Here is a 25,556-nt window from a genome sequence, read left to right on the forward strand (position 1 = left end):
GCTTTTACTGCTCATGTTTGTCTTTGGGCAGGAGTGAGAGGTCAGGGAGCTGGACAGCATGGCTTGGATCTTCCTCGCTTTGCACAACATCTGTCCAAATAAAAGAGATTAAGATTTTTACTCCTTTGTGCAATAAACATCAGGGAAAAAATATTGAAAATAAGTTTATGCTTCAAAACTCACAACTGTTTAATCTCTTACATGTTCCAAAAATATTGCAGTTTGACACAACAACAGTAATCTTGTGCCAAATCCATGAGATTATTTCCTTAGAAGAGCAAGAGATTTGGGGTTTTTTATGGTTGTGAAATATTTTACCCAATGATAAAAGTTTTGAAGCCAAGAAATCTTGATCACAGCTCCTTAGTGGTTTTTCTGTAGGGTGTTTCCCAAAAAGAACAAAAATATTGAACCCAAGTTAGAATGCAAACATGTCAATAGTTTGAGGGCTGGAAACCTTCAGAAAACAGCATCTACAAAGGTCTGTATTTGCAGATTCTGAGAAAACTTGGTAAAACTGCTGCTTCTGTCAAACTCTGGTGATGAGGTGACATGAGATTTTGTAATATTATCATTTCTATGAGTAATCTATTTGTCCAAATAGAACAACCTGAAGTGGGTAAGTGTCAGTCAAAGCTGCTCTGAGATGCCTGCTCGTGTGTGTCTGTTTTCTGGTGTGAGAGGGAGACTGACACATGATGGGAGAGCAGTTTTCTCTTTCTGTGATAACTGGATACATTAATTATAATGTAATTATAATTTGTGTTATTCATTTAAGATCCATGGGCAGAAATCATAGAAATTCCAGAGAGAGTTATTTTCTGTCTCAGTTCAGGATGAAAACAATATGTAACAGACACCTATTTGTCTTATTTCTGTGAATGAAAATCAAATCCTGAAAAATAATATCTTCTGTTACATAATGCTGAGGGTTTGGATCTTGGCTTGAGCCAGGACTAAAATTTTTCTCATGACCTTCTTCTGTACACAGTCCCTGTCCAGCATTAACTACAGAACTAGAACAATTGTGTGAATATATTTTATTCCCCTGAGGAGCTTTTGCAAAGCAGAATGTATTTCTTTATTTTTAATTTTCAAAAGGTGCATTTCCTCAATTCCCCAATTGTTCCATTAAATTGATCTTTTAAAGGACACTTTCTGTTCTTCTATTTGAAGCTCCATGGTTGTCTGTGAGGTGCTGTGTCCTCCCCTCAGCACTCTTTTCTGGGATAGAGGTGGTCTCTTTCACAGAGAGATCTGCAAATTTTATTGTTAGTCCTCTAAGTATTATATTGATGCTGGGCTAATAAATTGCATTTCCATGTTTCAAACTCTTGGCACAGCTCTGTGAAAGACAGATCAAAACTTCTCAATGCTATGCTGCAAATATTTCTTAGGAACCCTCTTTAAAGGCTGACAGTTCAAGTTTTGGGGTTTGGGCTGCAGTGCTATTTTAATGACTCTTGAGAGCAAATCTATAATGTTGCTTTTGCCAAATTGTGCAAGTTTGTGTTTGGTTTCCTTTTTGCAATGGCGATGGTAAAACACTGGCACAAGTTGGGCAGAGAAGCTGTGGCTGCCCCATTCCTGGAAGTGCCCAAGGCCAGGTTAGACAGGGCTTGGAGCACCCTGGGCTGGTGGGAGGTGTCCCTGCCCATGGCAGTGGGTGGGACTGGATGGGCTTTAAAATCTCTCTTCCAACTCAGACTGTTCCATGATTGTCTGATTTAAAAGCCATGTTAAGAATTCAACTGACATACTTTGCATTCAGGCTGGAATCTCAAAATTGCTAAAGCAATTTTAAGAAGGGATTATAATTGTTCTGGTTTCTTTTACTGGAGTGAGACTTCTGAATCATTTTGTAATTTTCACTTTCTCATGCCAGTGTATGGCAAGTATTTATCCAAGACATGTAAGGAATTACTCCCATTTACTTTACCCTGTGCCTCTTTCAGGAGTTTGAGAGTTTCAAGCTACTCGGGGTTTTTTTCCACCAATAAAATTGGAATACAGAAGAAACTCTTTCAACAGTCAAGTTTAGGAGCAAATTGCCCCTGTACTGCAGGCTCTTTCCTGTCGTGCTGTTTCTTCTGTTTTCCAGAACCTTCTTCAGCAACTAAATGTCAGGCTTTGAGTCAGATTAAAGTGCTGTCAGACTGTTCTCAAAGGTGCAGGGTCATAGGGCAGGAATCACAGACACTGTAGCAGGGGAAATGCTCATTAGATAAAAGAGAAGGAAAAGGGCTAAAAACAGTTGCAAGTCTAGAAATTAATTTTGACAAATCTCTTGACCAAAAGTTAAATTGTGATTATTTCCAGTTTGGTGTGATGCCTTTTGATAGCAATGATGTTGCTTTAGCTCTTACTGTCTTGAAAAAAGTCTGACAATGACTCTGAAAAAAAAATTTTCCCCCAAATCTGTAGTTTCTCACAGAGCCTGCTTTAGTTTTGATTGTCTTTGTTGAGAAATGGGAGTACAGAAACGAAAGAACACGCTGAGAGTTTATAGATGTGTGCTTGTTTAAAGGTAAACTGGCAGGAGAAACCAACACAAAAGAGATTATAAATCAGAGCTACAATTTAATAACAATATTACAATAAATGCAATGGGACAAACAGAAATTGGGTTTAACCCACAAACCCCAGCAGTATAACCCAGCCCCCTGGGGCACATACACAGTGGGGTTTGGTGGCCCCTCTGCTGAGCCCACGTGGTTCCCCTGAGTTCAAAGGAAAAAGTAGTGAAAGAAAAACCTGTTGGTGCAGATGATGGCACAGTCTGGTGGAGAGTGGTGGGCTCTTCCTGTCCAGGTTCTGCTCCCCCTCTGGATCCGACGAAATGGTCTGAGAAGTCCCAAAGCCCCCAAGATTCTCTCCCCTCAGGTGAAGGTGGGAGCCCTCAGAGCCCCCCCCAGGGCAGGGAGTTCCACACTGGGAGATCTGACTCTGGGATAAAGTCAGGGGGGATTTTGGAATCGTTGCTGGCCCATGAGCAGAGCTGAGCCCTCAGGTGGGTGTGGAGGTGCCAAGGACTCCTTGGAGGGGAGTTCTCCCAGCTCCTCTGCCAGGCTTCTTTCCCAGCCAGCTCCCAGCCTGAGGGGTCAGGTGTGCCTTGGGCAGCTGCTGCCAATGGTCCATTGGTGACATTCCTGGGCAATGGCATAGAGGGTTTAGAATGCCCAGCTTTGACCACACCCACAGAGGGATAAACTGGTTCTGCCTGCTGAACTGGGACAAGATGTGATTTAACTTTTAGTGGCAAAACAACTTGAAAACAATGAAAATTTCTCTTTGCTATTAATAGACTCACAAAATTAAGGAGATGCTGATGTTTTCTGAACATCAGTTAAAAAATTATGCAGTTCAGATTTTCACAGAGCCATCCCAACTCTTCCCACCTTGTAGCAATTCCCCTTGGTTTGAGTGGTGTTTCAGCCCTTCCCCATCCCTCAGCCAGATGTTTTCCCTTTTGTTGAAGGTACACACTTGGCTTACTGACCATCAGCACCATTTCTGTTCCCTGCTAGGTCCTTCAGGCCTGACTTCGTGCTCGTTCGCCAGCACTCCTTCAGCATGGCGGAGCACGAGGATTTCCGTGCGCTGATCGTGGGGCTGCAGTACGCAGGAGTGCCCAGTGTCAACTCCCTGGCCTCCATCTACAACTTCTGTGACAAGCCCTGGGTGGTGAGTGCTGGGGACAGTTCTGGCTTTGGTTTTAGCTGGGCCTTAGTGCAGCAGGCTGTGCTGCTTTAAAGGTAACCCGGCAGGAGAAACGAACCACCACGAGAGAGATTATAAATCAGAGTTACAATTTAATAACAAGATTACAATTAATGCAATGGCACAAAGAGAAATTGGGTTTAACCCACAAACCCAGCAGTGTAACCCAGCTCCCTGGGGCACAAACACAGTCGGGTTTGTTGGCCCCTGTGCTGAGCCCCACGTGGTTCCCCTGAGGCCAAAGGAAAAAGAAGAGAAAGAAAAACCTGTTGGTGCAGATGATGGCACAGTCTGGTGGAGAGTGGTGGGCTCCTCCTGTCCAGGTTCTGCTCCCCCTCTGGATCCCATGAGTGGTCCCCCGGTCTCCAAACCCCAAGATTCTCTCCCCTGAGGTGCAGCTGGGAGCCTCCAGTGCCTCCCCCAGGGCAGGGAGTTCCACACTGGGAGATCTGACTCTGGGATAAAGTCAGGGGGGTTTTTGGAATCGTTGCTGGCCCATGAGCAGAGCTGAGCTCTCAGGTGGGTGTGGAGGTGCCAAGGACTCCTTGGAGGGGAGTTCTTCCAGCTCCTCTGCCAGGCTTCTTTTCCAGCCAGCTCCCAGCCTGAGGGGTCAGGTGTCCTGGGCAGCTGCTGCCAATGGTCCATTGGGAACAGTTCCTGGGCAATGGCATAGAGGGTTTAGAATACACAGCTTTGGTCACACCCACACAGGGATAAACTGGTCCCAGCTTGCTGAACTTGGACACAGGCCCAGAGAGTCTATGTAGATTAGAGGGGACAAGCATCACCTGACTTAAGCAACCAAAGAGATATTTCATATCATTTGACATCAAATCAAGTAGAAAAGGAGCTGTAGGAGGTGCCCAGCTCAATGCCTTCATGGCCTGTGCTGAGCAGACCTTCTTTCACCCTTATAGGGGGTGTTTGACCTCATCACCGCTTCGCAGCTCTTTGGTTTGGGGAGCACTTTTTTTTTCATTTTGTTGATGGTTTGTTTTTCTCTTGCTGAGTATCCTTTGGAGGGAGTTTGTTGGAGTCTTTTTATAAACTGAGGTGGTGGAGGTCTGTGTTCTTTGGGTGGGCAACTTGGTGGTTCTTGTTGTTGATTTGTATTTTTTCCACATTTTTATGTATATATATTATATCATATTCTATTTTTAATTGCCTCTCTTTTGTATAATATAAGAAGCTTGTTATTTTGGGTTTGCTTTTTTTTTCCTTTCCTCTTTGTTTTTTTCTTCCTCCCCCCTCTTTACTTGGTGTGGGGTAAATTCTCTGTCTCTGTGTTGGGCAGTTGGCATTTTGCCAGCCCAACCCATCACAGAGCTGCACCCAAACCCGCTGCTGATGCTGCAGAGCCAGTGGGTGCCTGGGGTTCGATTGCTGGTTTGGCTCCCCATCATGGATACTGACTACCAGACTGTGAAGTTACTTCTGTGAGCAGGGGAGGAATAGTGAAAGGAAGAAAAAGCAAATTTCAATCCTTTTTTTTTTTCAAAGAGTCAGTGTGGAGACAGAAAAAACTATTTGCAGTGCAAGTAGTGAGCTAAGTGAGGAAGCCAACTATGAGGCTGTGCCCTGCTCACAGACTTCCTCCAGTGAAGAGAGTGTGTTTATTCACAATTTGTCTGGGAAAAACAAGCTGAGAATATTTTTCATATTTGTGGTTTTGAGCATAATTTAAGCAGACTTTAGCCAGTGTTTTCCTCATGCCTGTGAAATTTTTGGGGCTGTGCTGTAGCAAGGAAATCTGAAGCTTTTCGTTTCCTCATTTCAAAGCCCTTTTCATAATCCTGCGCCTGTGGGGCTGGAGTTGATCCTTGCAGTTCCACCTGGGGAGTCACTGATCTTTGCCAGTTCTAGTGTAGAAGCCAATGCAGTTTTTCTTGACATGCTTTGTAGTGATGGAGATAGAATTTGGTGATCTTTTTGATTCACAGAGAACTAAACATCATTAGCCACAAGTTAAAATGTGGTTCTATAGAAGACGATTATCCATGGTGCAGTCACTGTTCCTCTAATAGGGATATTCAATTGTCCAAGAGCCAACAGAATTTTAAAGAATCCCTTGTGTTGTAAATAATCAAAACTGAATTTTTTCCCTCTGATGTCTGGGTAAGAACAAAAGAGTTGTCAATTTTTTTCAAACTGATAAAAAGTTTTACTGTAGTGTTTTTATTGCCTTGAAGAGTTTTAATTTTTTCACATTCACAATGAATATCCCTCCAAACAATCGTCAGCACATTTGAACATATAGCTCTTGCAGATAATTTTATTACACTTTTATGTTGCAGCAAACTACTGGAGGGACTAAATAATTAATAGAGCATTTATAACACCTGAGAATACATATTGTTCAGTGCTGGATTACTTCTTTTCACAAATCACATTTTTCTAGCTGTGTGGCATTTCTCAATGGTTTGATTCACTGCACGCAATAAAATAGGGGAGCAAACCTAGCAGCGTTTACTTGCAATAATGATGCAATAAAAAGTAAATTAATAATTTCTCCTTACAGATTGCCATATCAGTACCTTTGGGGTTTCCAGAAATTTTCACTTTTGGCTGAAATTTCTGTAGTTTGTCTCACAGAGATACAAATGAAATGAAAATGGTTTTCGGCTGATCTTATTTTAACTTGAATGTAGAGATGATGGATATTTTTCCTTTGAGATTGTTTACCTTGCCACTTGTACATCTGACAAAGTTTCCTTTGAAATACTCAAGTTTTGCAGAGCTTCATCAAGGGTCCATTTCACATCTCTTATGTTTTTCCTCTCAGAAATAACTGTTCTAGAGACATTTTAGCATCAGAGAGGTCTCATGTTCCAAACTGGCTTCCTTCATGTTTTAATTGCCTTCTGCAATTCCCTGAAGTTGTTTTCATTAAGGTGTATAACAGAGCATGTATGTCCCCAGTGTATGTATGTATGTACACTGCCCACATGTGTGTCCCCACTGTCTGTATGTATGTATGTACACTGCCTGCATATCCCCACTGTCTGTATGTATTTACACTGCCTGCATGTGTGTCCCCACTGTCTGTATGTATGTATGTACACTGCCCGCATGTGTGTCCCCACTGGCTGTATGTATGTATTTACACTGCCTGCATGTGTGTCCCCACTGTCTGTATGTATGTATGTACACTGCCTGCATGTGTGTCCCCACTGTCTGTCTGTATGTATGTACACTGCCTGCATGTGTGTCCCCACTGTCTGTATGTATGTATTTACACTGCCCGCATGTGTGTCCCCACTGTCTGTCTGTATGTATGTATTTACACTGCCCGCATGTGTGTCCCCACTGTCTGTATGTATGTATGTACACTGCCTGCATATCCCCACTGTCTGTATGTATGTATGTACACTGCCCGCATGTGTGTCCCCACTGTCTGTCTGTATGTATGTACACTGCCCACATGTGTGTCCCCACTGTATGTATGTATGTACACTGCCTGCATGTGTGTCCCCACTGGTTGTATGTATGTATGTACACTGCCCGCATGTGTGTCCCCACTGTTTGTATGTATGTATTTACACTGCCCGCATGTGTGTCCCCACTGTCTGTATGTATGTATTTACACTGCCTGCATGTGTGTCCCCACTGTCTGTATGTATGTATGTACACTGCCTGCATGTGTGTCCCCACTGTCTGTCTGTATGTATGTATGTATGTACACTGCCCACATGTGTGTCCCCATTGTCTGTATGTATGTATTTACACTGCCTGCATGCGTGTCCCCACTGTCTGTATGTATGTATTTACACTGCCTGCATGTGTGTCCCCACTGTCTGTCTGTATGTATGTACACTGCCTGCATGTGTGTCCCCACTGTCTGTCTGTATGTATGTATGTATGTACACTGCCCACATGTGTGTCCCCACTGTCTGTATGTATGTATTTACACTGCCTGCATGTGTGTCCCCACTGTCTGTATGTATGTATTTACACTGCCCACATGTGTGTCCCCACTGTCTGTCTGTATGTATTTACACTGCCTGCATGTGTGTCCCCACTGCATCTCTGTGCACAAGGATGTTTAGCAGCAACATCCACATGCTGTGGCTGTGGACAGGCTTGGCTCCACCACAGATCTCAGTCCTGAGTTTAACTACCCATGAACATAAGCTAAGCCTGGAAACATGAGATTGGTTCCCTTTCTGACTGTGTGGTGGCACCATCCCTTAGCTGGGACCTAAGTAGGAGTGTGGACTCCTAATTGAGCAAAAAAAAAAATTTCTACACAAATTGAGGGGGCTTTGTTTGGCTGTTTAACCTGGAATATTCTGCCTTCAGGTCTTTGTGTTCCTGGGAGGTGTAGACACAACAGTGTGTATCTCAGAGCATTTTGAAATCTTCATCATATTTTGGGGAGGTAAACCATGCAGGCTGGCATGGCACCTGCTGGGATTGTTGGGGTGTCCTCATCAGGGCCAGGAGTTGGACTTTGATGATCCTTGTGGGCCCCTTCCAGCTCAGGATATTCTGTGATTTTATGGAGCTGTTTCAATCCATGCCCAGGATAGATACTCTGAGAGAAAAAAATCCATTAATCCTTTGATTCAACTGATTTAATGAATGTTCACATATTGTAGCAGAATCCAGGGACTGTTGGTTTTGCCAATATCATCATCTACCTGGTTACATTACACCTTTCTCATAGATCCCACCTGCCTGTGAGAAATCCCTGCTGCACACTGGTTTGGGTGCCTGCAGTGCACTGCTTACCAACTGATTAGGGTGCTGGAGTGCACTGCTCACCAACTGGTTTGGGTGCCTGCAGTGCACTGCTCACCAACTGATTAGGGTGCTGGAGTGCACTCCTCTCCAACTGGTTTGGGTGCCTGCAGTGCACTGCTCACTGACTGGTTTGGGTGCCTGCAGTGCACTGCTCACCAACTGGTGTGGGTGCTGGAGTGCACTCCTCTCTAACTGCTCTGGGTGCCTGGAGGGCACCTCCTCAGGCTGTTGCTGTGTTCAGTGTACAAACCCCTGATGCTGCTGTGCCCCAAAAGAAAGCCCTTTCTGGAGATCCAGCTCAGTTTTGCAATAGTGCAGGTAAGGAAGCACATGCTTGGACTGCCCCTCCATGAACCCCTTCTTTTCAGAGCATGTAAGGCATGTTGTTCTGCACAATTCCTTTGTCAAAACCAGTGACCTGATAATTGTATGAAAACTATTTCTATCAACGTTGCAAGGTCAAAAGTCCTATGAAAAACTGGAAAGGAGAATGCCAGATAAAGCCATAAGTAATAATATTTATTAATTCATGAGAAATAGATTGACTTTCTAGAGGGTAAAAATTGAGTGGTAGAAGGGAGTTGCAACTTGGATAACACCAGGGGAAAAAAAGAGGGTATGCAATGGAATGGGCCTTTAAAGAGTGGGAAGTATTGAATGGGCCATCAGTCTTACATCAGTGCAAAATTTGGTGTGGTATAGAACTGGGAAGCGAAGCCAGGGAATTTAGACTACTTAGAAAAGTGCTCTGAGATAAAATGAGAATTAGAATTCATCATACAAGACCTTTGGTTTTTACATTACTGTTCTTCAGAGTGTCAGGTGTTTGGTGCTTTTGGAACTCACAGCTCCAGGTGCACAACACCTCTTTTGAGCCCTGAGGGCAGATTCATGCCCTGTGTCACAGCCTGAAGCACATGCCCTGACTTTGCCTGCAGAACTCCTCTTGTGCTCTGCCTGCAGACACCCCGGCAAAGATGAGTTTGATCTGAGATCTGTTATTGTAAGGTGGGGTGTGGTGGGAAGATCGCCAGGAACATACTGAAGTCTTAAAGCTTGTCTTCTCTGATGTCAGGACATACTTAATTCCTTCAAATGCTTGTCAGAAGTTCAGAGCAATGTACAGCCCTTTGGAAAGTTTGAGGGTGAGCAATATGGCAAAGAAAATGTTGAAATTACTGTGTGTGGTGAGATGTTTGAGTACCAAAACATTCTCGATTTGGGGTTGTTACAGTGATTGGGTTACTTAACTACTGTAATAACACTTGCCACCTACCTCATGATAAAATCACAATCCTGGCTCGAGATGGATTTCACTGAAATGCCAGTGAGAATATCAGAAAGTTACTTAGCTGGGAGGGAAAGCATGAGTTTTATAAATAAAGACTGAGGTCTTTGTAGCTGAGTCCACACAGAGCTGTGGAGGAACCTCATCTGTTCATGGCCTTCTCTCACCACAGCAGAATGGTTCATGGCAGTGTCATGTTGCCTTAGTCTTGTGTGTGACACATCCCAGTCAAATGAGACTAAAATTTTACCTAGTTTGATTTACATACACTGAGTTAAGGCAAAAAACTGTCCTTGTTGGATTCCCAATCCATCTTAGATTTTCACTCATGTCTAATGTGTGGATTCTGTTGTAAAGCATTTATGAAAAGAAAAAGTAAAGAGGAAAAAGAGTATAATTACCCAAAGGTATGATTTGGCATTATTTAAAGTAGCAATCAAGACATTTTATTATCTCTGTTTTCCTGTAGAAAATGTCATTCAAGGAGTAAGTGAGCCTTTTTTCTTACTAAGGCTTAAAGGCAGTATGTAAACTTTCTCATAGTGCATGATGTCACTACCCCTGGAGTGATTTAAGACATGTAGACTTGGGACTTAAGGACATGGGTTAGTGGTGGACTCAGCAGGTTAATGGTTGTCTTGATGCTCTTAGGGGTCTTTTCCAACCTAAATAATTCAGTGGTTCTATGTAAGTGAGCGAAAAAACTAACTGTGGAGGCCAGAATTAACTGGAAAATGTGCTGGTGATGTCAGTGCTTGCAGCAATAGGTAAAATTTCAGGATTCAGACTGGGAAATAATATTTAGAAAAACAAACAACCAGGATACCCCCCCCCCCCTTTATCCCCAATTTTCCAGTTGCCCAAGTTGAATTTTCTTTAAAAAACCTCTTCTGTCCTGCATGCATCCCTTTGCAGGCATCCTAAAATGATTGATGTGAAATTTCCATGCTTAATTGTTTGCTCTAATTGAACCCTGCTTTGATTTTACCTTCACCTGCACGTATTGGTGACAGGATTGTAGTTCAGGAATAGCCCAGTTTATTCACTGCTCAAATCTACTGTGTACAGCAGATTGCTACCAAGGGGAATTAGGCAGGGAGGTAAAGTTAAGTGAACTGCCCCAAACATGAAGACTCTGATTTACCTGTCAGGAATTTCAAGGTTCCATGTCCATGGTTGCTGTAGAGAGAAAATAGGTCTTTTTTTAATTTCAGTTAAGCCTGCACTGTGAGGTACTAATTTCATGTACTGAAGGAGCTGCATTGCTGCTTCTGGGTTCTGAAAGAGATAAGTATTTCAGCACTGCAGAGGCCACAGAACTGCTGTAGTTGTACAGACCAACCATATATGACTGAAGAGAAAGAAAATCCTCACAAAAGCACTCCAATTTCACGAGTGTAGTTCTGGTTTCTTTACAGCAAAGGAAAAACACACCAGAACCTGCATCTGGCTGCACATCTGTCCTCCTGGGAGTGTGTGTGTGCCCGGGGAGGCTGCAGGACAGGGGCTGGTGCAGAAGGCTGCAAGGATGTGCTGATCCCTAAATTACACATTTACTCTGGTGGAAAATGTGGGACAACCTACAACATAATGATGGCTCTGCAAAAGTCATTTGTGAGCACTGGGACCTTAATGAGTTGTTGCCACACTCGTGGAAAGGTCTGTGTTGGCCTGATGGAATCACAGTGGGAGGCAGAAGTGCCACTGTGGTGTGTGGAGCTGTGGCAGAGCTGTGGCAGCTTGGGCAGAGGCATCTGTCAGTGTGGGCATGGGGAGCTGGTGCCCAGCAGGCTTGGCTCAAGCAAAGGGCACTGCTGGCACAGGTACACTCTGCTCCACAGGGTCAGTGATGTGGCAAAGAGGAGCCAAGCAGGGCATGTTTTCTGGGCAAAAGCTGGCAGAGGAAGACAGAGATACCTGGAGGGTGTCAGGACAGCTGAAAGGTCCTGGCATTTCACACAGAACTCCAGATGAGAACCCACCTTCTCCTGAAACATCTTCAAATGTCAGCCTCTGCTTCATTGCAGGAATTTATTGTTATTCAAGTTTTAAGTGTAAGAGAAGTTCCATAGAACGTTTTGTTATGCCCAGATTGCCTCCCTTGTTCCTCTGCAGCCATTCTGAGGGAAGGCTGGTTATGGCTCTTCCTTTTGCCAGACTTGGTAGGACTGTAAATCCCACAGTTCTTGTTTGCTTCATTTCCTACAGTTTGGGAGCACATAGCCAAATACTTGTTTGACATTTTTCTTTTCTGCTCCTTTTGCCAAGCTTTACACAATTCTGAGCCTCCATGAGCCATAATCTGCTTTGCCTTTCTTTTACAGATGATTTTCTACTTATCTGTCTTCATCTTTCTACTCTTAGAGAACACTTTGTTTCTCTATTCTTTCCTTGCTTTCTTTGGAAGGTCTGTTTTATCTGCCCTTTCTTGCTATTTGATGGTATTGTAGTGTTCTCTCCTACCTTGTTTTCTCCTTCGTGTCTTGCTACTCCAAGTTACAGTCTTGTGCTTTTCCCCCTTCAAGTTACACTTTAATAATCTTGAACAACAGATTGGGGCACTGGCAGGGCACTTGTCAGCGCTCCACAGGGAGGAGCAGAGGGAAGAACTGGCTCTGTTCATTCCAGCATCCTGGTGACACACATTATTGAAGAGATGCTGATAGGAGACACAACCACACACAGGAGTTTCAGTATTGTGTCAAAGCATCATATGGGGAGTGAACAGCAAACAAAATGAATGTGTGCAAGCAGAGAAGTGCTTTGAAAACCTCTTTTCTGAAAATCTAGGACATTTTCAATGCTCATCCACATTTGGTTTAAAGACAGACATTATAATATTTATTGTACTATAAGAAAATTCTGTGCTCATTACCAAAAATAATATTTGTACAATAATGCTGATCAGTGGGATGGAATTTGGCTGGTGATTTCTCTCCTCCATATGCCAGAGGGGATCTTCTTAAAGGGCAAGGCTGAAGAATGCATACCTGCAAGCTGAGGAGACATTTAGGGATGTTCCAATTTAATGTCTGTTATGGGAGACATTTAGGGATGTTCCAATTTAATGTCTGTTATGGTGGTAACTGTTAGAAATGTTAAGATATATTTCAGTCAGTGCCTATAGTTTTCTGTGTTTCATCAGATGAAACCTGGAGGCAGCACTGACCTTTCCTTTTATTCCAATCATTCAAGATTGATCTATTAGATAGGCAAAGGCAGGGCAGGGGGCAGCCAGAGGGGTGCAGTGCCCTTTTCCTGCCCTGTGGCTTTAGGAGGCTACTGAAGCAAGGCCAGTTCCTCTGTGTGCTCCAGGTATGGGTGCCAGGAGCTGCCTGTGCCCCTCGGGCAGAGCAAAGCTGCTCTCTGGGGCACTGGGCACCACGACACAGGTGGCAGAGCTCCTACAGCCCCACATGAGGGTGTGCAGCAAAGTCCAGAACAAATTCCATTGGCCCATTAGCAAATATTTACATCAGTGGCAGAGGATTTCATGGCCTTTATCCATTGAGGGGCATTGGATTTCCAGATTTAAAGGGAAGGCAGAGGGCTGTGTATCCACAGGGCACCAGAGAACACACTGTCCACAGGTGCGCTTCCTCCAGCACTGCTCTGAGCAGAACTTTCTCAAGCATCAAAACCTGCAGTTTAATTCTCTGTCAGCCAGGGAAGATTTTGGCCCAATCTGGCAGTTAAAGCAAAACATGTTGATGTATTTGTAGTGCGAGAGCTGAAAGTAAATTCACAGAACTTTGTCAGAAGGGAGGGGAAAACATTTGAAGCTTTCTGGTCAAAAGACAATTTACTGTCAGGTTTGAACACTGAACTGGAGCAAATTTCATGAATAGTTACTAATTTAAATGCATAACTAGAAATCTAAATACATTAAAACTGGCAGTGTGTTTGCTCTTTACACCTCTTTATAGAGCTATTTTAATTTAATCTAATCTTGAAATAGAAAGGGAATATTCCAGTCTGATTTTCTTTCCTAAAATAAGTAAGCTCACTTGAAATTCCTTGAAAAAACCTGAGACGCTTAAATAATGAATATACCTCAGGGTGGTGATGATTTGTTTTCTGTTCCATACAGCCAGTGAGTCTTAGAGCTCCATATTCATCAATCCTAGCTTGCACTCTGAAGTACTTTATGTATAAACTGAGGATGTGTGTATTTTGCTTTGACCAGCATTGACTGCACTGAATGCAAAAGCAGAGTCCAGCTTTTCCTCTGCATCCCTGAATTTCGTGGTAGATTGTTGCCTCTTCTCCCTGTTGTTCTCTGCACTGAACAGCAGCAGTGGGAGCTCTTGACTTCCATTACAGACTTCCACTGCATCCAACATTTCTGGTGGCGGAAAATCCAAACAGATTTTTAGCCATTTCTTACCTTCTACTGAAAGAAACTGTATTTTAAATAAACACTGTACAATTAATCTGCAAAACAAGACTGTTCATATCCTTTGTGTTATCTGCTGTTCCTGCCACAGTACTGGAACTCAGAAACCCTCTTTTGTTCTTTCTTAAGGCAAATATCTGTAACTGAAGGCCAGATTATGAAAATTAAGTTTGATTTCTTGTGTAATCTTAATATGTAATTAAAAAGACACCTCGGAGGAGTCCTCTGGCTTTCTGTACTGGGTTTAACAGAGAGGGGGGGGTGTCTGAGCAATGGAAGTCCACCATGGAAATCCACCAATGATTTCTTCCTCTACTGTAAAGTTTCATTGACTTCATGCCTGAATTCAAACCCTGTAGGTTTTTATAAAAACCTACTATTTGAACTGGAAAGTCTCAGGGCCTTTTTGAGAAGTACTTAAGCACATGCACAAGTCCCATCAAGATAAACAGGTGCCCAAAAGTTTCCTTGTTCAGAACACTGAATTCCATGTTCCCACAGCAATGGAATACAGTGTACATTCTCATTGCTGCAAGAGCACTCAGGAAGGAATTTCCAGAGCCTCTCATTTCCATTAACTTCTCTTTTTTTGTTTCCCTCTGTAACTTTTTATTCTGGAATACAGAGTTCTATAAGGTCTCTTGATCTGGGCCTCATGGTATTACTTCTTGTTAATTCTTTTCTAACAAACATGTCTTGATCTGTTTTCTTCCATTTATGCTCATAGGTTGTTTTCCTTCATTTTAATACATGTCTTTTCCTTAAACCTCATTTTCCTCAGTGTTTACTCATTTTGTCAGTGCCTCTTCCATCAGCCAAGGTGTTTCTCGTTGCCAGATGCTTTGCTGCCCAGCCCTGCAAGCCAAGAGGAGATGTTTTTATGTGACTAACTGTGACCCTTTTCTGGTTGTTTGGGGATTTTCTAATCCTGCTTGTTGTTATAGAAAATTTCTTTTTTTCTCTCGTGGATGCACTCTGGTAATTTGTAGGCAAGTTCATGCAGTTCTTCCAAGGCCATGAGGTTTTCATTTAAGGTTTTTTTTCTTTTCTTTTCTTTTCTTTTCTTTTCTTTTCTTTTCTTTTCTTTTCTTTTCTTTTCTTTTCTTTTCTTTTCTTTTCTTTTCTTTTCTTTTCTTTTCTTTTCTTCTTTTTTTTTTTTATCCTGTAGAAGCTCTTAATGGTTTGTCTCATTTGCTGTAATTCCAGTGTGAAAATGTTCTAGCAGTCAATTCCAGCAGTGATAAACAGTGGGAGAGCTGTGCCTCTCAGAGCCAGTGCTTTTGCTGCAGGGGAGCTGCAGGAGTAGAACGAAAGCTCCTGGAAATTGTGAGTAACTCAGAGCAGACAGCCCCAACCTCTCTGGGAAGGGTCAGCACAATCCAAACAGGCTGAGCAGCAGCACCTCAGGAGGTGCAGACAAGAACCCCAGAGGCTGAAGGAGCTGAAGGTACAGAAGGTGAGGAAATATCGGCTGCAGGCAAAGGTGGAAGGGAGAGATGCTGTGAGACTCAGAGCAGGGCTTGAGGGAGAAGTGCAGTGGGGGAGAGCTCAGCCTGGGAAGGGGATCCGCACCTTGCTCCTGTGTGCTGCTGGGCTGCACAGGGCTTAGGGATCCGAGGGAGAAAACTCCTGAAATTCCAGCGCAGGTCCCTGTCAATAATCTTTCCATTCATAGTCCAACTGTGTTGTCTTTGGCTTTGGATCACGGTGGAAAACCACTGGAGGAACACCAAGTTCTTTTGTCAGTTCCCATCTCTTCTGTGTTCTGTTACTGTGCCCAAACTGCTCTGTAGGCCCAGTCCCATCCTTCAGTGGCCATGTCAGACTCGGGATTAACTTGAAGGTTTGAATACCTCCATTAAGGTGTCTGTCAACTCCTGCTGACAGAGAGAAGTACCAAAGCTGCAGGCAGGGGTCTGTTCCCCTTCATTCTCGTGTTAGGTATCAAATAACAAATAAAATGTGCACAAACTCAGCCTTCTGGAAAAGTATTTAATGTTTACTAAAGTGTAAGAGAAGAAGCGTTGGCCAATCGCAACAAGGAAGCACATGGAGAGGGTACAAAGGGCAGCACAACAGATACTTCCCAGGTAATAATTGTTTCAAAACTGAGTCATCCAAACAAACAAAGACAACACAGAAACTGTGTTTAAAATTCAGGCATAATGAAAAATCTTGGCTAAAGTAAATAGACTCCCACAGAGTACATCTGTCGAATGTATCCTCGCAGCCCTTTCCACACAACTAATTCCTTCCCTCTCTGAAAGGTATAAAATATTTGTGTCTCAATCTGTTGGCCTCCAAGGACCTCTCATATGTTTGCTCTAATGGTGCTGACTCTGTGGTTTTGAACATCTCCTACTGTTCTGGAGTGTCCAACCATATTTTTGAGTCTCAGCCTGAAAATGGACATTTCAGCTGAAAAATGGACTTCAGGGTATTTTTCATGGTACCATCTGAAGGGGGTGAAGAAGTCAATGTGTCATTTTCTTGATTAAATCCATGTAATGAAACTGTAACATACTCAGCCTTGAATGGAACCCAGCTCATCTTTCAGCTTCATAACCTGCAGACCCTCCAAGGGACCTGTGCAGTCCCTGCAGGGAAAAGGGACCTTCCACTTGTATGTTGAGAGGAGAATCCCACTGCTGAGGTCCCCATCCATGCTCACATGGTGAATACTGGGATCACATTAGACACTTAGGAATTTTACTTTAGTAATTCCACCCACAAACACTGATACTCACCCATGCATTTGGTAAGAAGCAAGTTGATATATGGAAGTCCAGAAGTAAATTGGTATTGCATGGAGTTTCTTCCCTCTTTAGATGTACCCACACCTTAAAGCAGCCAAAGATAAGTTAAATTTCAGCTGAAAGTACTATAATTTTTTAATGATAGAGGGATTCAAGAAGTGTTCACCCATCCAAGCTTTCCTGTTTCTGTAGTCTTAGAGAATGCCATCTCATCTGGATGGGTGAAACCACCCAGAGAGTTTTGGGATGATTGTGGTTGTTACCATGAAGTGGTGGATGGCTGGTTAGAGTTCTCCTGGGGGCAGCAGAACGGGGACAGGTAACAACCACTCCCACCAGAGGCAACTCTGTGCCAAAGGCTCAGTAACACAGAGCCCAGAGGGGAGCATGAACATCTTACCCAACATCCCAGAAGCTCCCCACTGAAACAGATGATGACACAAATCCTTCAGCCTGGCAAGGGAGATTAGCAGCTTGCTGGAATTAAAGGTAACACAAAGCACCATCTGCAGTAATTAGTTTTAAATATCATATCTAATTATCTTCAAGGGAGAAGTTTGTGTGGTTTTTCAGGAGCAAATCCGAGCTTTTCAGAGGAGACACACGTGTAATTAAGCACATTTCAACTCATCAAAAGGGATAAGCAAAGTAATTATTCAAATCTTCCTGAAGTTAGCAAAGGGACTTTTGGTAACTTCTGCTTGGTTACAGCATGATTTGTGCACTCAAATGTAGTCTTCGAGTGATGAAACCCCAGAAAATTTTTCTATGAAATCAAAGGGACTATGTGTGTTTTTTACTAAGTATTTCTTCTTATCTGTGCATATCTTGTTGGAGAGGAGAAAAAGTCCATCTGACCTGACCTGTTCTGTTCTGGAGGAACAGGCTCTGGGCCTGGGTGTGAAAGCATTGAATCCTGACTGCAAAAGAGAAGAGTTGCCATGACAGTGAATGTCACAAAATCCAACTATTTTCCTTTTAAAATAGTACTTTGAAAACTGTAAATACGTGTACTTAAGGACATCCCTCTTTGAGTTGAAAATAAGATGCAAAATTTGGAAATGAGAAGTAAATTCAACTGCCTAAACTAAGAATGTTTTTCCACTTTCTTGGTTTTTGTAAAGATATTGAGAAGACTTTTGCTGAAATACTAAGCTCTACAGTTTAGTTTGTTTTGGATTTTTTTTAATTATTATTAAAACCTCCCAGGGTTTTTTGGCATCCACATGAAAAACTTAATTTAATTGTAAAATGGGTCTACCAGGATTTTCTATTTCATGAACATCCCATGTCTGAAAACATTCAGCATTGGCTTAGATAGTAATTCAGTAGTTTCTCATCTAAAAAGATTATGCCCTTGCCCATGACTGGTATTTATTTGCTTCAGCTGCTTAACAGGAAAAGAGAAAAATATGAGGTCCAGATCACACTTAAAAATTGATAGAAGCTCATTAAAACTTCAGTGAAATTCCTCTTTATAAATAGGCCCAGCAGGAATCAGGGAAACTAATAAATATTTCTCACAGTTTGTGGATGTACAATTAAAAGGCCAAAAATCTGTGTGAATTGCTGTTGAATTTCTCAATATGCTCTTTGGAGAAGAAATGTCTGACAAGAGATTCCCCAGATTGTAGACACAGAGGGGAAGCAGCATCCCAGAGGGGAAAAGGGTAAATCATTCCCCTGGCTCTGGGAAATCTGGGATTTTTCCACTGCCTCACGAACTGAAACCTACTTTTTCTACTTACTGTTTCATAGCTTAGTTACTGGCCTGGAGGATACTTTAGAGTGATACGTGGGTGTTATCTGTGGTTGATACTATTTTATTTAAAACAAACAAACATATGCAAGTATTAATCTGAATTACAGCTTTCTTACCTCTTGCATGAATGCCACAATCCCTAAAAGTAGTGGCATTTTCTTACTGTCTTTTGCTCACTTTCAATGAAAATGGAAAAGAAACCAAGGAAAGAATCGCAGGAAATACAACAATATGATTTTTAAAAGCTTTTTTCTTAAAGAAAGGTAAATAGATTTATTTTAAACTTAGAATTGCTTGGCAAAAATCATGTATTTAATGGGAAGTGTTTGCTTGTGAAATTTTGAATTTGGGTTTCGGATAAGAACAGAAATAACCAGTAAGTTGTTGTGAATCCTGTTCCCAAACCACCTTATTTTGGTAGCTGTGATAATATTTCCTTTCCTTGAGGTCTGATTTGCACAGCACACTGTCCAGCTACATTTTCATAGGCTTTTGGTGAAGACTACTCAGCATTAAGGTATTTTCCACTGGAATTCCAAATTTAAAGATGTATTTTACCAAACCTAAGTAAACATCACTGAATTAAACAAGTCCTCTGTGCCAGCTGGAAATGCAAGCAAAGCCTTCATATTTTTTTCCCTTTAAAGAGTTTTTGCTCTCCCTGCCCCCGAGTCTCTTCTCAGAGTAGGTATTTTATCTGCCTTATGGACAGAGTTCTATTGTTCTCTGCTTTCTGTGCTGTTTGCAACCAGCAAATCCCACTATTCAGACTGTTGTGCTGAGTTGTTTATGTCTCATGTTGGCGCAGTGCCAATGGAACCCATCCCAGGCATGTCCCAGCCAGAGCTGGGGAGCCCTGGAACAGCCCCGGCTGGGGCTGCCAAAGCCCTTCTGCTCCCTGGAACCCTCCCTGCTCAGCCCAGGCTCAGCTCTGAGGTGGGTTTGAAAGGCTGCAGGGGAAGAGCTGATCTGCTCACTGAAGAGAAAGCAGAGCCTCCAAATGCATTCCCATGTGACAAAGAGTTGGATAAGTGTTTGAGTGTAAATGTTGTTTTGCTTTCTGTGTTAAGCTGCTGCAGTCCAGAGTACAGGTAGGTTGGATGTGCCCCCGGAAGGGCCTATAAACACTAACAGATTATTATATTAGAATATTATATAATAGATATAACTAGAAAAGGCAGAATGTTTAAATTACCCACATCTTTGGTGGTGGTGGAAGAGTGGCCATATGGTACCAAGACACAGCCTGGAAATTAAACTTCCCCTGTTTGTCCCTCACTTGACCAGTTAATATGACATAGTCATTGCTTTTACCTCTTTGCCAACTCTGCAAAACTGAGTTTCAGTGTCAGGGAGGTGCCAGACACTAAATTAATTATAAACTTATCTGCTTTTTAGATTAAAGATGGGAGACAAGGGGAACTTAAAATGATTTTATTCTCACAAAATCAGTTTAAAATATATAGACAATGAGATAGTTCCAATATATTTTCTGTACCTGTGAGAGCTTAACTCTTTGGGGTGTGGTTCTGTGTTGATGTAAATGTGAAGTCTCACCTTGGGTGGATTAAAAAGGTGGGTGTGGGAGAGAAATGCCCCGTGTAGTGCTGTGCTGGTTTAAAGGTAACCTGGCAGGAGAAACGAACCCAACACAAAAGAGATTACAAGACAGAGTTACAATTTAATAACATTACAATAAATGCAATGGCACAAAGAGAAATTGGGTTTAACCCACAAACCCCAGCAGTCTAACCCAGCCCCCTGGGGCACAAACACAGTGGGGTTTGGTGGCCCCTGTGCTGAGCCCCACGTGGTTCCTCCAAGTCCAAAGGAAAAGGAGGTGAAAAACCTGTTGGTGCAGATGATGGCACAGTCTGGTGGAGAGTGGTGGGTTCCTCCTGTCCAGATTCTGCTCCTCCTCTGGATCCAACGAGTGGTCCCAGAGGTCCCCAAACCCCAAGATTCTCTCCCCTCAGGTGCAGGTGGGAGCCCCCAGTGCCTCCCCCAGGGCAGGGAGTTCCACACTGGGGGATCTGACTCTGGGATAAAGTCAGAGGGGATTTTGGAATCGTTGCTGGCCCATGAGCAGAGCTGAGCTCTCAGGTGGGTGCGGAGGTGCCAAGGACTCCCTGCAGGGGAGTTCTCCCAGCTCCTCTGCGAGGCTTCTTTCCCAACCAGCTCCCAGCCTGAGGGCTCAGGTGTGCCCTGAGCAGCTGCTGCAAATGATCTATTGGTACCAGTTCCTGGGCAATGGTGTGGAGGGTTTAGAATGCCCAGCTTTGGTCACACCCACACAGTGGTCTCGGTTGCTGAACCAGGACAAGTGTGTGTGTGGATTTGCAGAGTTTATGAAACACTGAAGACAAAAAGCAAAATGATAGGATGAGCTCATTTGGATATAATGTGGTTTCTCTTCTCAGCTGTGTGTTCTGTTTTGCTTTATTTTGCAGTTTGCCCAGCTGGTGTCTGTCTACAAAGCTCTGGGTCCAGAGAAGTTCCCTCTAATCGAGCAAACATTCTACCCGAATCACAAGGAGATGGTATGTGCAGAGAGCAGTGCTAAATGTGCTTCTTGTCCCTGTCCAGCAGGCTCTGGGACACACAGCCCCTTTGCCCCATTTACTGTGTATTTTAAAAGACATGTGGAAAGCTTTCAGGGGATGGCACCGAGTGACCACTTGAAAGCATTGTGATGGTGAGCTGGAGGAGTCTCATATGGAAAGGTAGCAATTTTTTAGCTGACCAGTTACAGATCTTAAGGAGATTAAATGCTGACTAAGACACTGAACAACCATTGAAGTGCAAGAGTTACTTTTATGGTTTGTCCTTTATAAGTTCAAAGTGTTATTATCTTTGGAGATGATGCACAAGGGTTTGTGCTGGTCAGTGCAGGGCTTGAATTCACCTAAAATCAGGATGGTTGTGACTTGTGATCTTTGGGTACCTGAGCCAACACCAATTCCCAGTCCTTTACAGACATAAATGCATTCATAAAAATAATACATATGACCTTTACTCATGACCTGTGTTATGCTACAGTCATTTTTTTCTCACTTTTCTTATGGTTTCTAATCAGAAATTCTTTCCTGAGTGTATTTCTCTAGAGGAAACACTTTCAGCACTGAGAGAGCCTGAAGGGAGGCTCTTTGCTGATTGAATAGCCTGGCAGAGAAGCATCAATTATTGTAGAATCTGATGCATTCAGCATATGTCCCACAGCTGGGCTTCAAGTACTGCTGCAAGGGCAGGACAAACCTGTGAGTTGGCTGCTTGTGCAAGGTCCCCAAGCTGAGACAAACCTGTGAGTTGGCTGATGGTGCAAGGTCCCCAAGCTGAGAGTCTGGCTGACACTTGGTGGGACCTCAGGTGAGCCCTGGGGACAGCTGGTGCCTGAGATTCCTTCTGGACTCTTCCTTCTCCCACATCTGCCTCATCTTTTGGTACCAAAACCAGCACAGAGCAGTTCTGCTGTATTTTTAGCGGGAGTGGCAGGATGGCTCTTCATCCAATTCTCTCTGTTCCTTTGGACTAGGAACTCACAGGTGTTGCCACTTCTCTTGTCACATGGGACATTTCTGGGAGGAGATTCCCCCACAGTGAGGTATTTAGGGGGTTTGGTACCCAGAGGTTCTGTAGAGCCAAAGGAGCTGATGTGGAGCAGCAGGTCTAAATGCTGTCCCAGACTGACAAACCTTTCCAGAAGGAAAGGAGGTTTTGTTGATGGATTTGTCACGAAAATATTGCACAGGAAGTGTCTTTTGCCTCAGGCATTCCTGCATAACAGGTAGAGAGGCAGAACCACATCTCGTTGTGCAAGGTGCTTTTTTCAATAGTAATAAGTTTTTATATCTATTTTCCTAAGAATATCCAAGATTAAAGCTGGTTTGTAATTTCCTGTCTGCAATTATTGTTCTTTCTTCATTATTTTATCAGCTATTCAGGCTCCCCAGGGAAGTGGCCATGGCATCACACCAAGCCTGTCAGAGTTCAAGGAGCATCTGGTTGATGCTCTCGGGTGTCTGGGTTAGTCTGAGGCAGTCCTGTAGGGACCCCATGATTCTTAGGGGTTCCTACCAACTTGAGACAGTCTGATTTTACTGAAAAAGCAGGTTTTTTGAATCCATTGCTAAATTGCAGTACCTGGAAACAAAGACCATATCCTATAATTTTGGGGCAAGAATTGATGTGTTAGATTTATAAGTTTATATGGCATATTTTGCTGAGGACTATAGCAACTATATCAGTGTTTTCCCCCCACTTTGTTCCCCCACATGCTATTAAAGTCTGAACTGATAAATCATTTGCCTTTTGTTTGAACTTTTGAATGTTGTTCTCCACAGCTGAGAAATTTTTTTTACATATTTCTATGTAATGAATGTTAATGTAGAGCAAATGAACATGTGTGGGGTTTTGCAGGGCCATATGTGGCTCACAAGTGCTGCAGGAACTGACTGTGATGGGGCTTATTTGGTTGGTTTTATTCCTTCTGAAGAAAGTGTTTGGAACTTTGTGGCTTGGGAAATAATCAGGCAACATGGAATGAGGTAACAGTGTGTTCAGATTTCCAGAGTGGGTTGTAAGATGATCTGGTAACCCATCTTCTATTGCTGAACTGAACACAAATCATGCTATTTATTTTTTGCTTTGCTTTTGAAGCACTTCATTAACAGCTGGCCTCATTTGCTTCTGCGGAATTGTGAAATTACAGTTCAAAGTGGTTTTGCTGTAGTTCCTCTTGCTTTTGCTCTTTCCTCTCTTGTTTCCTAAGGCAAAGCTGGAGCTCTGACTGCCACACAGAGGGGGCAGCCCAGGGAGGGTGGGCAGCAGGAGCCAGCCCCAGTGCCTGGGCATGGCATTGGGGCTTAGCCCAGCGTGCCAGGGCTGGGGCTGGGCAGCTTCCTTGGCCCCGCTCATTCACACCCTCCTGCTCTCTGTGCCAGCAAGAGAAGGTAAATCAACAAAGATGCCATTCTCTTGTGTAAAAATGGAGCTGCTTTATTGAAACACTTTTTGAAACAGAAACATTCATCCCAGACTGATTATACAAAATGCTGGAAGGCTTTTGAACTCATTGCTGGTTGAGTCATATCTACAGCCTTTCCCTCAGTAATTAGTTCCCTTTATTTCACTACATTCCCACTCTTATGTTCTCTGTCATGAACAAAAGTCAACATGGCTTTTTCAACATAACTCCTGAACAATTTAATTAAAACTTAAGTGGAACACTGAGAAAAAGCCAGCAATATTCAAGGTGGGGTTTTCTCCCTGTTGAGCTTTGCAATCTCCCTTCTGTCTTCTATTCCCTAATCTTACCATAAGTTGTGAGTCACTTTCAAATTAAAATGAAGTGTTGTGCCAGGCTATATTCCTGCTCAAACCTTTCATATAACACATACACAGTTTCAAGAAGTAAAAATAATCTGCTGTTGATAATATATCAATGCCACTACGGTAAAAACCTTGATAGGAAAATAACATATTCAGGACGCCACATTGTAGTGAAGCCTTTTCAGAATCTTCCTCAGTGCTGAATCTCAGGGAAAAGAGAACCTCATTCTGAGAGGGGTTTTTGTAAAGCTTTGCCTGCCATATTTATTGATATGAGAGGAAAAAAAATCATCTTTGTACCATCCATTGTGGTAAGTTTGGCCAAATTTATGCTCAGCCAGAAATCAAAGTTGACAGCCATTAACTGTGAAACTCCTCATGTGGGATATTTTATGGCAGGACAATTACAAAATGTTTTTTAAAACTAATTACGGCATACAAATTATATTCCAGTCTGCTCATAAATATTAAAAAATTCATTTATTTGTAAAAGGCACAAAAGAAGGCAATCTGTGTTGGGTGAGTTAAGTTCTAGTTACTCTACAACTGAAACAGAAACAGAACTATGTTGAGTCAAAAAGCAGAAAATATCTGTTTGCTGTAGAGTGTTGTTCAAAAGACACCATCACATCAAAATGGAATCGGAAACAAATGCTACACTGGAGATGTACTGAATAATAAGCAGCTCTGTGCTTGATTCAAATGCTCTGTGGTTATTAAGCTTCTCTACGAATAGTTTTAATTCGACATGAGGAAATAAGGCCTGGCTTTAAGTCTTTCTGTAAATTAGTCTAATAAATGTATAGGACTGTTAGTAAATAGCACTGTCAATATTGTCACAGCAATACCAACTCTTTTTGGAAGAATTGTAGCCTTTTAATTATTTTTATTTCGTTTATGTAAGTAGCCATAGTGAATCTATGGTCCAAATGAATAGTGTTCATAATTTTTCTTTTGTCTTTAGAAATACATTGTGTTTTAATTTAGGATTGTAAATTCAAATAACAAAACTGATTTACAGTTCATAAAAAGTGAAACATTGACTTTTGTATATTATAGGACATATATTCCTCAAAGGAATAATGACATGCCTTCCTGTTGGCCTTTCACTATCTGCATTTCATTGGAAATGTGTAAGTTTAGCCACAGAAAAAGTAAATATCAATATTTATTCTCAGAAGAGTATTTTCAAACTTATCCTTCAAATATGGATCCATGCAAATGTCAAAAGAAACAGAAAGGTGAAAATAGGTCACAAAAATAATTTGTGCAGCTGGGTTGCGGGAATCAGTTTAGAAAAATTAAGACACTAAAAAAGTAAAAGGCAAAATGTGTTGTAACAATTCTCTGGGACAAGTTCATGAGCAGCCAAATTCATAGTGACAAACTGCAATGGGCGTTCCTGAATGAAAAATAATTCAATATGGTCAAATATTTGGGAGCTTTCTGAACTCACTTGCAGTGTGAGTTATTCAGTACCTATTGCAGGTATCTACACAGGAGTTTCTAAAGCCAAGGCTGTTAACAGTGCTGGATGCAATGCCCTGGTGACACACTGAGAGG

The 25,556-nt window shown here is 42.6% G+C and overlaps 1 protein-coding gene across 1 annotated transcript in view; it reads left to right on the forward strand.

The window, feature by feature from the left end:
• The window catches only part of SYN2 (synapsin II), a 172,061-nt gene that overhangs the window by 64,836 nt on the left and 81,669 nt on the right, over positions 1–25,556 (forward strand). The window contains exons 4-5 of the mRNA XM_071550948.1: positions 3,528–3,684; positions 21,116–21,205. Coding sequence (XP_071407049.1) covers positions 3,528–3,684; positions 21,116–21,205 — 247 coding nt within the window. The remainder of the gene's footprint in view (positions 1–3,527; positions 3,685–21,115; positions 21,206–25,556) is intronic.

Source organism: Pithys albifrons, chromosome 3, assembly GCF_047495875.1.
Source record: "Pithys albifrons albifrons isolate INPA30051 chromosome 3, PitAlb_v1, whole genome shotgun sequence".
NCBI classification, from domain to species: Eukaryota; Metazoa; Chordata; class Aves; order Passeriformes; family Thamnophilidae; genus Pithys; species Pithys albifrons.